This window comes from Scleropages formosus, chromosome 1 (genome assembly GCF_900964775.1).
Source record: "Scleropages formosus chromosome 1, fSclFor1.1, whole genome shotgun sequence".
In the NCBI taxonomy this organism is placed as follows: Eukaryota; Metazoa; Chordata; class Actinopteri; order Osteoglossiformes; family Osteoglossidae; genus Scleropages; species Scleropages formosus.
Window position 1 is genome coordinate 51,189,773 of NC_041806.1, and position 14,450 is coordinate 51,204,222.

Here is a 14,450-nt window from a genome sequence, read left to right on the forward strand (position 1 = left end):
CATGTCTGTACTTTGAAAAGCAAAGGGTCCCCGACCCCAAGGAATGTTCAGATGCAGAATGACAGGTATAGTCTCGTAACTTTTCAGCAGACCCTTGACGTTCCCACCTTCACTGATTCGAATTGTAACCCGGGCCAACCTGCTGCACAGCAAAACATACACACCTTATCTGCTTGGCTGTTATGAGGGCGGGCTGGCTCTTTCTGACCGAACAGAGCTTCCAGGTGTTTGCTCTGCACTGGCTTCTGGCCCATGCTGCTGAGGGCAAAGTGCTGTAGAAACCTGAGGGACGCAAACACGAGGAAGGAGTGAGCACAGGGTTGCAGCATGAAGTGAGTTTAGTAGCTGAGGCTATAACAGGAATGAACAAAGACCATGTGTGCAAAAACAAATCAACTACATCTATTACAGATACCTACTGAAGTGACAATGAGTGTGAAGGTGGTCCCCGATTTACAACGGTTCGACTTGCGATTTTTTCGATTTTACAATGGTGAGCTGCCGATAGACATGCAGTAGAAACCATACCTCAAATTTTGAATTTTGATTTTTTTCCGGAAAAGCGATATGTAGAGCGAAACTCTTTCGCGATGCTGGGCAACGACAGCGATCCGCATCTCCCATTCTGTCACGCAGAGGTGTGTATTAGGTGTATTAAATGCATTTTCGACTTACGATATTCTTGACTTATGATGGGTTTCGGGGAACGTAACCCCATCGTAAATCAGGGACCACCTGTATATACAGGCACCCTTCGATTTGTGAAATTAATCCATTCCTGAAAATGGTGCAAATACTGAAATTGCAGATACCAAAAACTTATTTCACATTCTCTGAAGTGGGGAAAAAATAATAATGCATTCCGGGCCCATCCAAAACCCCCAAATTTTCCAAAAATCACTAGAACACTGTACAATACCTATATAAGTATCAATTCACAATTTAAGTACAATATAAAACACTCAGAATTGCACACTTACCACTCCAGGGTAACACCCACTTTTCTTTTTAATTGATCAGTTCCCCACAGGATGAGCAATAAACCACGTAGGGATCCACTGAGGACGTCACGTTTATTGTGAACAACTTTGTATAACTGCACACTGGTGCTAAAATATGGATATATACCCAAAAACCATCAGACGAAGTTATTATTAATTGTTAATTGCTCTGGTGTCTCCACAGTCATTCGATCAAATAACACACCCAACATAGAGAAGTGACACACCAGTGGAATTTCACACACATTTACATTTATTCATTTAGCAGATGCTTTTGTCCAAAGCGATGTACATCTCAGCAAAAAAAACACACTTCCTATAATGCCCTGCTCTGATAAAGCGACCCTCTCACATTCCTAAATTGGGTATGAAAAGTCAAGATTCATTATGCTTAAATTTTTCGAGAAAGAGTTTGCAAATTGAAGGGTGCCTATACACAGCAGGCTGTGATTCAGGATGGTTGCTGCATAATGCACTTAAGCACTTAAGCTATTTTCGAAGGTTTCTTGCAAAGCAAAGAAACACAAAAATAAGGAAATGCATACAACCCACAAAACTGGATATTCACAGGGATATGTGAATTAGTGAGCGTGACAGTGCAGAGGAGGAAAGGCATTCCTCGCTGCCAGGGTGGGGTGTCTGTGATGGCTCTACACAAGGGAGCTACATACGTGTCAAGCTCAGGGACCACCGTTCTGATAGCCTTCAGGGGACCAGAATGCTCTGAGTCCAGGAGGGTGCGGCTCTCGCACAACCGGTTGAGCTGTGAGAGCCTGCGGCACAATAACACACCGTGACCACTATGTCCAGACACAATGCACCCCTTCAAAGCAATGTGCACATGCAAGACAAGATTAGCCTAAAGTTCCTTAAGCGCCGTGCGTCACTCACATGGTCTTCTCCTCTGGGGAGAGTTGCTCCTTGCCAACTGTCTGTAGAACGAGTCCAGATTCAAGGGTCTGCTGCTGCCATACCATCACCACCTGGAATACGGTCAGGGTCATTACACGCGTGTATAGACACACATACATACATACATACAACATGTAGACACAAATAGCGTCACTGTGGTCAATACATGCATCACTGGTCATTGAAACCAGTGACAAGGCACAGCCAGGGTCTGAAGGTACAAAGATACTGAAATGATGGTTCTAAACAAATAAAGACATCAGAAACATATCTATCTGATTGCTGCTGCTTACAGTAGTTACCCAGCTAGTCAAAGTCCCATTATAAGTATGACAGCAATGTAAAGAGCACTGGGATTGTTTCAGTATTGGTCCCCGTTGCAATTTTCTCTATTTTTGGCAACTTTTGGGCATTAAATTTGATCAGGTCTTTTTGTAAGTTCTGGTAACGTATGACTGGAGCGTGAGAGGAAAAATGAGACCAACATTGATTTTATATCATAAGATAATGAAATGTTATTTGCCGTCATCTTCAATCACTGGCCGAGTCACCTTTAGCAGCAACGACTGCAACTACACACTTCCTGTAGCTGCTGAGCAGGGTCTCGCGATATACTGATGACATTTAACATGACTGTGATTTTAGAAAAAAAAGTATCGAGAGAAACGGTCTCATGTTGTTCTGTAGCATCCCTACCTGTGAGCGGAAGGATCGGGGGGCCTTGGTCTTTGTCTGCAGGGCAAAAGCTAGAGTGGAGGAGGTGCTACGGAGCTGAAGCGGCAGGTGGGGAAGCAAGGAGCTCTTGTAATCCAGGAACAGAGTCGACACCGTATGAGAGGAGTCCTGTCGCAAACGCAAGGAACAGGACCGAAGCAGGCAGAAAAAAACGCCCTTTTGTATCACATTTATTAAAACTATGCCAGAAATAATTGCCAGAAACCAGCAGATTTCTGGAAATCACAATAAACTGCAACTGCCAAGAAGGCGCAGCGCTGTTCCCTAACTTAAACCAATAATACGCAATCTAAAAACAATATTAATCATAAATATGTCTTAAGGCTTTTTCTTAATCTTGGTCGTACCCACATCCCACCGTAGAAGAAAAGGCCATAAAACCGTTCGCACCCCTGCAATGGACTGTTTACTCCACTAACATCCGGTAGATGGTAGTGCGGCACACGGTCCAACGTGGCACGGCGCATAAACTGCGCGTTTCCTCGAGCCATCGCAATATTGAACAGTAAATCACAGTAAATCACTACTCAGAGAAAACATGAACTAACAGCATTACAGAAATAATTTACTTTGCTCGCATTTGCCACTTCTACTCAGATCACACGACACTCACATTTATTTATATTGCGTACATCTACTAACCACTATATCTGCACTCGGTGCCAAGGACCTCACATGATCTTATTTACCGCTAACTCAAACATCGGTGGCCGCTGCTCTCTTGTTCCCTTATGCGTTACCTATTTATTTCGATTTGTACTGTATATTTGTAGTACATGTCAGTGTTCGTATGCGTGAACTGTTTGCTGTGCGGCAATCGATCGATTTTTGTTGACTTATGCGCACTTGAACCCGCACAAGCCATATTTCATCCCATTGTACATCTGTGCATAGCGAAATGAGAGTAAAAAGAACTTGATCTACTGCGTGCTGCCACTAAGAATTTTAGGGAAGAAAAGTGATGCTGCAGCAAAAACAGGCCCTCGAAGCTTCGGATAAGAAAGCGCTCGAGGTCTCAAGGGAGGAGCTGTGGTTTGGCGCCCAAAGGTGCGACGCTGCCCTGAGAGGCCATGGGAGAGGGGCGGGAGCGCTATTGGTATTCACCGCGTTATTCCGCAGGCCTCTAGGGCCGCTGGCTCCTCAAAACAAGCTTTGTTGTTCGGCCCTTCGCTCCACAGAAAAGAGGCATGCAAAACAGCAGCTCGTTCCAGCCGCTCGGGAGGACACGGGAATCCCTGTCGCTCGGCGCAGGGGCCCAGAAGGAGCGTGAGCATCTGAGGGCTCGGAGGATCGCTCGTGTTTAAAGCACGCGCTCCAGATCTCGGACTGCAGCACTGCGACTAATCGTACGAAGCCTTCCACAGCCAGCAAACACTCCTGCCTTACACGCATTAATCCGGCAGCATCCCTACGGGGACAGCCGGTGGCGTCGTGGTTCGAGCCGCTGCCTTCGGACCCAAAAGTTGCACGTTCAATCCCCACCTCTAGCTGTAGCGCCCTTGAGCAAGGTACTTACCCTCAATTGTTCCAGTAACATTACCCAGGTGTATAAACGAGTAAATAATTGTAAATATCTTAACACTGGGGAAAAGCATCTGCTGAACAAATAAATGTGATCTCTGCCAGTGCAGAGGGTTTGTATAAATAGTTGCTGTGACACAGGGGTTTAATATAATCTCTATATTAATATATAATTTCTTATGGGGAAAAAGAGAAAAAAATGTCACCAGAAGTTGATCGGAATATATCAATAATTACATATAAATCATATAATATTTCTGAACTGCTTGTCCCATACGGGGTCGCGGGGAACCGGAGCCTAACCCGGCAACACAGGGGGGGACACACCCAGGACGGGACGCCGGTCCGTCGCAATGCACCCCAAGCGGGACTCGAACCCCAGACCCACTGGAGAGCAAGACCCGGTCCAACCCACCGCGCCACTGCGCCCCCATATTATAATATTTCTAACAAAAATGGTTGTTTCTACCTTGTTTTTGGAGTAGTTTTAGATTTTAATTAATTAATTTGTTCCAACAACCGCGTGTCCGATACAGGGTGGCAAATTTTTAATATAAAAGAATAATGTTCACAACGTCGGTACATTCTGCAAAGCACGCGGACACTATGTCATTAGACGCACACTGCTGCTCCCACAGTGGGGGGCGCAGCTGTTAAAGTTCTTGCTTTTGGACTCACAGGTTGTAGGGTCAAATCTCCCCGAGCTGTATGAACGGGTGGACGGTCAAAAGTAGCTGAACACTAGGAGCTGCTTTCGAGAAAAGTAAACGCACACACACACATTTTCAGAACCGCTCGTCCCATACGGGGTCGTGGGGAACCGGAGCCTACCCGGCAACACAGGGCGTAAGGCCGGAGGGGGAGGGGACACACCCAGGACGGGACACCAGTCCCTCGCAAGGCACCCCAAGCGGGACTCGAACCCCAGACCCACCGGAGAGCAGGACCCAGTCCAACCCACTGCGCCACCGCGCCCCCCCTAGAAAATTAAACGTTTCACACTAAATGATCTTCATTTGGGGGGTGCGGTGGCGCAGTGGGTTGGACCGCAGTCCTGCTCTCCGGTGGGTCTGGGGTTCGAGTCCCGCTTGGGGTGCCTTGCGAGGGACTGGTGTCCCGTCCTGGGTGTGTCCCCTCCCCCTCCGGCCTTACGCCCTGTGTTGCCGGGTAGGCTCCGGTTCCCCCGTGACCCCGTATGGGACAAGCGGTTCTGCAAATGTGTGTGCGTGTGTGTGTGATCTTCATTTGATGGCAGCATTGATGAAGATATTAATTGTCACTAAGAATATATTACATATTAATAATATGTATACATATTAATCTGCTTGATAATTCCAATGAATTCTGGAATATCTCGACATCCTTCTGGAAGTTATTAGGGATTTTGCGGTTTATGTGGTTTAAAGAGTTGAGTTAATATTACGCGGATATAGTTTATGTCCAAGATGTAGTTTTAAAGTAGACCGCAGGTTAGCAGCCCAGCTGCTGCTGCAGTACCCTGGACCATGGTACTTACTCTAAAGTGGGAGGTAGGTAGCCTGTTATGGACGAAGTGCGACTGCAGGAAAACGGCCAGAGTGACGCCACTGGGAGGGAAAAGCTTTGTGGCGCTGAGACTCCAAGTGTGTATCTCCAGCCCAGAATGTCCGATATGAGACATCGTACGGAATAAAGTGTCCATTTGGGTGTGAAGAGATCAGTTAATGGGAAATTTATTCCATGAGCAATTTATTTCACGAGTTTTTATTTTCACAACCATTGTAGTGTTTTTTGTTTCATGCTGTAGTGTGTGTGTGTGTGTGTGTGTGTGTGTGTGTGTGGTGCAAGAGGATATGGGTTCAATCACTGCTCAGTCAGTGTGCAGTTTGCAAGTTTCCCCTGTGTCTGCATGGGTTTCCTCTGGGTGCTCTGGTTTCTTCCCACAGTCCAAAGACATGCTGTTCAGGTTCCCCCATAGTGTGTGAGTGACAGAGAGAGTGTGTGTGTTTCACTGATGTATGGATGAGTGACCCAGTGTAAGTAGTGTATCTAGTAGTGTAAATTACCCTGGTGAATAAGGTGTGTGGGCTCATAACACTACAAAGAGTTCATCGGAAGTCGTTTTGGACAAAAGCGTCTGACAAAACAAATAAATGTAAATGTTGTATGTTTGTTTGTTCTCATATGGGACCCTCTTACAGTATATGAGGCCCGGGTGTATACAATAAGAGCGCCATCGTTTCTTCTGACTGCTCTGCGCCATAGACTGGAATGGTTGGCCTGTTCAAGGTTATTCTAAGATTACACGAGATAAAGACTAATAATTGAGGGCATAATAAAATGAAATCATCCAAATAAAACTGTGGAATAAGGAAGGGCCGGAAGAGCGAGACTCACCCCTTCGAAGTATCGCAGAGCTCTGATGTGGCGCCTCGGCAAAGTGACGCTGCCGCAGTGCGGATGGACGAAAAGAACGCCTTCGGAGAAGAAGCTGATTTTTCCTGGAATTAAGGATTAAAAATACGCTCTAAGTGAAATTAAATCATAATGGAAACATTTGAACAGGCCAAGTCCATGGAATGATGTCAGTACAGCGTCTTCTTACCTTTACATTTACTCATTGACGGTACATTTATTCATTTAGCCGGTGTTGGTCTCTGAAGACACATGTAAGTTAAGCTGTTTACAATGATTTACACATTTGTACTATTTTAGTTTTCCTTTAGAGTTTAACACTGATCCCTGGTAGAGATGTGAAGAACCTCACAATGAGTGTTCCAAAGGGCATATTTTTCCATTGTGCCAAAGGGGGGGGTGTGATTATGAGCGGAATGTGGGCGGAGCCTGGGCATCACCTTCCATGGCAGTAGAGAGGGGACCGCAGGACAAGACCAGCGTGGACTCGTCGGACAGCAGGGCCGTCCCTAGGAATGTGTCCACTTCCCCCTGCACGCACACACATACACACAATATTAGACTAATGTTGAAAATATTACTCAAAATAATAAGTGACATTTAATTTGCATGACAATTCCAATGAAATCTGGAATATCTGGACATCCTTCTGGAAGTTGTTAGAAAGTGTTGCATGATCACGCCTGTGATGTATCGTAACCTCTTGACCCTGAACCCTCACTCTACGTATGCGGACATATATGCTTGTTCTTGCTGTCCTGTCTCTATCTGTGTGCTGTTCTGACCGCTGTGCTGTTTATAAAACCAATAAAAACATTTTAAAAAAGATCAGTTACCGTTGCTTCCGCTCATCATAACAAAAGAATTTAAAATAGGGGAGCTGATGGCACAGGCCAAAGTCAAAGAGCAGCATTCGTACATGTATTCATTTAGCGGACACCAATCATTTAGACATTCATACAGGGTAAGTACTTCGCTCCAGGGTCTTACAGCAAGAGGTGAGACTCAAACCTGTGACCTTTGGGTGCAAAAAGCAGCAGCTCTAACTTCTAGACCACCAGCCACCCCGTAACTGTCACCTCAAAAAAGTGGCTCTCACCTTCAGCAACTGCTGAACCTCCTCAGAGAGTTTCACATCTGACTCCTCTGCCTGCAAAGGACACACACACACACACACACACACACACACACACACACACACACACACAAACATTACACTCCATAAAAAAGCTTCAAAAACTTGAAGGGGCATCATATTCTAAAGAACAATGAAATTCCCATATCAGAATGCTTAAGGTATCCCATAAATCAATGCAGTTAAATCATCATCATCATCATCGTCTCCTAAACCTTGATACACATGATCAATAGATGATGGTATCTACTGATGCACATAAATTACACCTGAAAACATATTGTCTGATGGAAAATATATATAAAAAAAAGCTACAAAGGCAACATGAGAAGAGTGAAATAATTTTGTATTTATTTAAGAGACACTTTTCTCCAAAGCGACTTCCAATGAACTCTATGTAGTGTTATCAGCCCACACACCTTATTCACCACGGTGATTTACACTGCTAGATGCACTACTTACACTGGATCACTCATCCATACATCAGTGGAACACACTCTCTCTCTGTCACTCACACACTATGGGGAAACCTGAACAGCATGTCTTTGGAGTGTGGGAGGAAACCAGAGCACCCGGAGGAAACACAAACAGACACGGGGAGAACATGTAAACTCCACAGAGACTGAGTGGAGATCGAACCCACGTTCTCTCGCACCACCCAGGCGCCGTGAGACAACAGCGCTACTCGCTGTTCCACCCCGATGATTTTTATCAAACTGGCTCATTTCAGTAAAATACGCTGTACACCATTTGACGAAAAAATGAGTAGTGAGCTTTACTGACTTTCTTATGCTTATTCATTTAGCCAAAACGTTCACAACCTTAAGATATTCATACAGCTGAGTGATTTTACTGGTGCAATTTAGGATAAAGACCTTGCTCCCGGGTACTAAGAGCTGGAGGTGGGATTCGAACCCGGGGCCTTTGGAGCCAAAGGCAGTGCCTCTAACTGCTAGAGCGCCTGCTGTCCCAGTTCCCTTTAGCCGAGACATTTCAAGGCGAATTATAACGTCAAGCTACTCGCACTATTGATACAGCTGGGTGGTTCGTGGTTTTTCTATTGCTGCACTTTTCAGGTAAGTCCATTGCTCAAGGCTTTATTTGAACCCGAGACTTTCGGACACCTTGGCGAGCTCTATGCTCCCTCTATGGGGGAGAAACAAAAAGGCACTGCTCCGTCCTGCCCCCCCCCGACCCCGCCTCTAAACATCAGTGAGCCGAAGTCAGTACAGTACCTACCAGCCAGGAGACGTAACGCGGGACAGTGGCGGTGAGGACGGTGAAACAGCTGTCGCAGGAAACGCCGTTGCCTGTAAGAGCGGAGGATGGAAACGGTCAGATGATGCGCTTGCAGGAGATGAAGACTTTACTGAGCGGTTGGAGTCAGCCACACCGTAGAGACGCATGAAGGAAATTACAAGCAATAACTTCATGTTTCAATCTAGTGAAATCACAGGCATCCCTCCATTTATGAACTCTTTCTTATAAATTTTCACATAACTGCTCTCCATATGCAATTTTTCAATTTTCATCCATCCATCGTCAACAACCGCTTGTCCCGAGCGGGATCACGGTGAGCCGGAACCTAACCCGGCAACACGGGGTGCAAGGGCGAAGAGGGGGAGGGGACACACCCAGGACGGGACACCAGTCCATCGCGGGGCACCCCAAGCAGGGTTCAAACCCCAGACTCCCCACCCAGGGGGTACCAGCTGAACCCACCGCACCACCATGATTTTTTTGATTTCCACCCAAAAATTAATTTTAATTTTTTAAAACCTTTTATTAACTCCAATTAAAAATAGAAAGACTATATAAAGACGGAATTTAACATCTGCAAATAAAACAACCACAACACCAACACTCAACTCAATATCCTCAAAAAGCAAGACCGTACTAACAAAGTTCAATGAATAATCAACAAAATAAACATTAAACACCAGTTAAAACATCAGACACCGATCATGAGAACTGTGCTTCGATGCATCGCAACCATCGTCCTACAGCGAAAAATTCCATAACTCAAACATTCAAAAACACAATTGCACAGTGCAGTAAATTCAGTACAAACCAGTTCACACCCTTTCCGCTGATGTGCCGATGCGGCGCGTTAACTGTTTCACTATTCGTCCTGTTATTGAACGAAAAATACACTTCTGTTACGCATTCTAATATGCATATCTCCCTTTTCTATTCTTTTTATTCTTTTACTTGTTCATTTGGCTGTTCTGTATCACCGGGGCAGCAGTTTCCTTTGGACTTGAAAGACCTGAAATTTGCCAGCTAAACGACACTGTAGAAAGTTCCAGAAACTTCAGAACAAAGCAGCCTTGTTCCACTGGCGAATGCTGGCTATATTTGATGATGATCTTTGAGGAATAAGACTGATGTGTTGGGGAGTGTCCACCTGAATTGTGCTGCTTTTCAAGTAGTTTGTGTGCAGAAGAGAACTGGATGGCTGCCTAGTAGGCAGTGGGGTCACTAGGGGGGTGCGGGGGGTGCGGGGGGTGCGGACTGCACCGGGTGACGCCATCATAGGGGGTGACACCAAAATGAGTGTCTATAAAATTTGTGTGCAGTGTTTCAGCAAAAATGTATTATTTTTTATAAAAATATCCCTGTAGCTATAAGAACAAAAATATAATGTTTCGTAATAAAGCCCAGTTTACATGTATCGATATTCCTACAAGGATAAAACTCTGAGCTCATTTACTTTTTGAACCTTCCAATGTGCTCCGCTCACAGCTCTCATTATTACCCAATTACAATTAAAATTGCAATTACGCTTCGAATCACGCGGTTTCATCTCCACGCGCTACAAACGGGCGCTCTTGTTTTCATCGCCGCTGCTGTTTTTATAGTCGCCGATTTTGTCACATTTTCTGGTGTTTCGGCTACAATATTGTGGTAATTAGTGTTTGTGAACCTTTATCAATAACATGAAAATAATCATAATTTTGATGTAGTTCTTAAACGTTTTTACTTTTCGAATTCTATTGTTTTCTTACCGAATTTTCACTTTAACCACATGTAAATGTAAAATACATGTAGGCTGTGTGTATGATACTGTAATTTTAATTTTGCTACTTCTTTATGTCACTGCTATTGCCATTACATTCAGTGATACAGGGGAATTACGATTTACGAGTAACATTAGTAGAAAAAGCATTACTAAGGATTCTGTACGTTCTGGTTTGGGAGGAGGTCCATGGGGGGAGGTGACACCATGAGTGACACCACTGCTAGTAGGCAACATCTAGGGAGGGTCTTTGGCGAACCAAATACCTTAAAGCTGTATTGTGCCTCATAATGGAGCCTCGAAAGAATGAGAAATAATGCAGAATGCAGAATAAAGGTCCCAAGTTCAAGAGGCTGTTCGGGCAGCATTCGGGTCTTGCCTTGTTTCTGCACATACAGTCTGGATTCCAGAAAGGACTCTGAGAACACCAAGGAACCCAACGGTTCTTCTCCACCCTGAGGGTCTGGAATGTCACAGACTTCCATGGAAGCCTGAGAGAAGAAAGGCGAAGAGGTGAAAAGATTACGAAGAACTGCTAACGCAACTCAAGTCAACTTTGACTCAACATCTCAATGCTCAACCGAACAAATCGACTGAAGGGGAACGGCAAGTGAATAACTGATCTACCATCGCCTCAGCCTTGTCTAACATCTACATCTAACCAGAACCCACACAAAATAAGAAAAATTAAAGTAGCTGATGTAACTGCCTTCAACCGTTGAGCTAGAAAATATTACTCTACACACAGATCTTTTGATAAATGTAATTTTTATGACATGCAATTATGTTTAAAATGTATCTCAGGTGAAATCGGAAAGTAGCTAGTGTACCAACACTTTAAACGTAATGTGCACAGAAGAAAAATCATGTACCGTAGGCCAACAAGAGTCACTTACAGTTTTCACCGAGAACCTGCTCTCCACACTTTCCACAGGGATTATTCTGCAAATATTGAAAATAGTAAGAGGTGAAAACAGACACAGCAGAGCTAAAATGAGCAGTTATGTCTTTACCTATAAGCGAAGGTAAAGAAGACACGTACACCTACAGCTCGGCCAACAAATACGCTCAGGATAATGGCAATAATTGCAAAAAAAACACTAAAGTAGTACTAACCGTCCTTCATTATTCACGGCTTGAATGTTGAAATTTGTTTTCGACCTGTGAACGAACACTCTGTACGTCAACATAAATCTTTAATGCATTATGAAACTGCAGAAACTCTTTGTACTTTCATGCAAAAATCTGTTTCTTGGAACTCGAGCTGCAGTGACCAGGAGCCAAACCTGGGAATCACAGGACAAGCTCTAAAACAGGTGACCTGAATGTCGATTAAATTTGAACCCAGACCCTGAAAACACTGAGGGTCCAATTCTACCCACCAAACTAACAAGGCAGCTGCTATGAAACGTAGGACTGACTTTAGTTTTGCAAAATAATCTATATAAATCTATAGAAATCAATATATCAGAGAATAATAATAATAATAATAATAATAATAATAATAATGGTTTCGATAAATGAACCATCCCCCCACTTTAATAAAATATTAGGCAAAATAGAGAAATACAAATACGTGGACATACTTGCATTATCTCAGTTATACATCTCGGTGCACTCTCTGTACCCGTATGTTGGTGTGACCCTGTGCTGTTCATAAATCCAATTTAAAAAATGTATTAGTAAACCAGAACATCCCGCTATTCAAATACACCCGTCCCGAATTACCCCAGCGAGAATCAAATTGGCGTTATTTTGTAACCGCAACCGGTGACGAGCGGTGTCAGGGTAAGTGGGCCTGTAATAATTTGCGTTTCTCCTTCTTTTAAACACCCCGGCACATTTTCGCCCGAGGGTCGATGGTTAAATGACTCGTGTTGCTCAATTAATTCAAGCATGATTGGAAACAGTGGAGAAAAGCAGCGACTCACAGAAGAGCGTTTTGGACCCGGTTCAGACACTGTGTGTCCAGGGAGAACCGAAAGGCCCGTTCTGCCGCATCCGTTGCCTGCACAACCAGCAAGACACGTTTATCAATCACTGCGACCCCCCCAGACCTGGAACAATTAGTCTCTTAATTAACTGATTAGCACTATCAATATGTATAAAAGCGATGGAGCCTCTAGCTGTGCCCTGCAGGCGTCTCTGCAGTACAGTACCATGGTACACATGAAGGCTGCGGTACTGCTGTGTCACCTTGGAGACGCTGGATGTGGAGCAGAAGCATTTTATTCCAGCAAGAACTGCTTGGACCGCAGCTTCATACACCTGAGTCAGGAACCTGCGGAACAAGGCGATCCCACTTAGATGCGTGCCGAGCCGTCGAACGCGAAGCGAAAGGGTGGGAGCCGCATAAATATTCGCAACGCATTTAAGAAGAATAAATAATGAATAAACCCTCTGAAACTGCAGCAATGTGCTTAAGCTGTGCTTCACACTCGTAGAAAATTCCAGAAAAGACGCAGCACTTACGTTACTTCTTTCTTGTGGGGTTTGCTGCCTGTTCCTGTGAGGTTCACGCAATGTGGGTAGAAATATGCAAATTAGAAGAAAGAAAGAGGTTTTTACTCTCGACCTTCCATCCACCCGTCACTCTCTTACGTTGTTTGTGGGTGTTGCGGGCCAGCGGGTGGTGTGGCGGCTAGACCGACACATCTCTCCATTCTTACCCTAAAAACTGTGTAGAAATAAAGTTGCCCAGATGTGTAAATGGGTAAATCATGGTACAGACAGGTTATAGACGAGGCATCGTACCTGCGCATGGAACGTGGGCGGTCCCAAAAAAGTAGGTCCGAGCACATGCCAGCGGGCCCTTTGGTGACACGCACTGTACCACCTGGGAGCAAGGAGGTGCAGTTATCAAAACACCTGACAGCATGGAAAAACACAGTAAAAGCACCAGGGTACAATACTCAGTCATCAATGTGCTGCATAATACACCTGCATATAAACAGAGTAAATCAAAGCATGCAAACCTGGTAAGAGAACATAGTAAAGAACGTCACGGTGTCACCTAAGCAAGGGCTGTCGGTGAATGTCACACAAAAATACGACAAGGACACAATAAAACTGATCTCCAACATCCATTGCGTTTACCGTGTTTCAGAGTATTTTACCATGTGTTTAGCTGTGGTCCCCAGGGGCCCGGTGTTCCGGACCTGGTGGTCCTCCGACGGGAAGGTGAAGCAGTAGCTGTTCAGGTCCTCCTTAGTGGAGTGGTTTCCAAATAGCACAAAGGGCTGCCGGCATTTACTATGGTAAGAACAGAAGGAAGTACAAACAATAATTAACACGGGCATTTTGTTCACCTGTTATCGCCAACATCAGAACACGGTAAACACCTTGATTGGGAACTTTTGACATTCCACCATACCCTCTGTTGTTGATTTGGCTGGAAATGAGTCCGTGGGAGAAATATGTACGGAATGGCTGCGAATATGAAAAGAAAAATTCCATAAATGAGCTGATTGACGAAACTGAGCGACATTCACGGTGGTCTAGCTATTAACTACTGGACTACTGGACTAGTGGACTTTTCAGAGTTTATCGGTGACATAAAAGAGCATCATATGGCTGTTTGGAAGCCTACAGAAATTTCCGGCAGTCCAGGTGCCATCAAAGTGCCCTAAACTGTGTTCCGAGGCCCAACGAAACTCAGATTAGTCTCCAATCATCTCTCTGCTCTTTTTATTAGCTGGAGCATAAAATTGTATAATTATTATCATCAATAATA

At 44.6% G+C, this 14,450-nt stretch overlaps 1 protein-coding gene across 1 annotated transcript in view; it reads right to left on the bottom strand.

Moving 5' to 3' along the window:
* Window positions 1-14,450, bottom strand: part of dnaaf9 (dynein axonemal assembly factor 9) — a 30,449-nt gene that overhangs the window by 7,682 nt on the left and 8,317 nt on the right. Inside the window, exons 9-25 of the mRNA XM_018728667.2 lie at window positions 14,091-14,146; window positions 13,834-13,969; window positions 13,472-13,553; window positions 13,190-13,223; window positions 12,914-12,998; window positions 12,649-12,725; window positions 11,834-11,878; window positions 11,614-11,659; window positions 11,097-11,208; window positions 8,938-9,008; window positions 7,663-7,713; window positions 7,004-7,094; window positions 6,546-6,649; window positions 2,610-2,756; window positions 1,893-1,984; window positions 1,673-1,774; window positions 165-282 (exon numbers count right to left, since the gene is read on the bottom strand). Of these exons, the coding sequence (XP_018584183.1) occupies window positions 165-282; window positions 1,673-1,774; window positions 1,893-1,984; window positions 2,610-2,756; window positions 6,546-6,649; window positions 7,004-7,094; window positions 7,663-7,713; window positions 8,938-9,008; window positions 11,097-11,208; window positions 11,614-11,659; window positions 11,834-11,878; window positions 12,649-12,725; window positions 12,914-12,998; window positions 13,190-13,223; window positions 13,472-13,553; window positions 13,834-13,969; window positions 14,091-14,146 (1,449 nt within the window). The remainder of the gene's footprint in view (window positions 1-164; window positions 283-1,672; window positions 1,775-1,892; window positions 1,985-2,609; window positions 2,757-6,545; window positions 6,650-7,003; window positions 7,095-7,662; window positions 7,714-8,937; window positions 9,009-11,096; window positions 11,209-11,613; window positions 11,660-11,833; window positions 11,879-12,648; window positions 12,726-12,913; window positions 12,999-13,189; window positions 13,224-13,471; window positions 13,554-13,833; window positions 13,970-14,090; window positions 14,147-14,450) is intronic.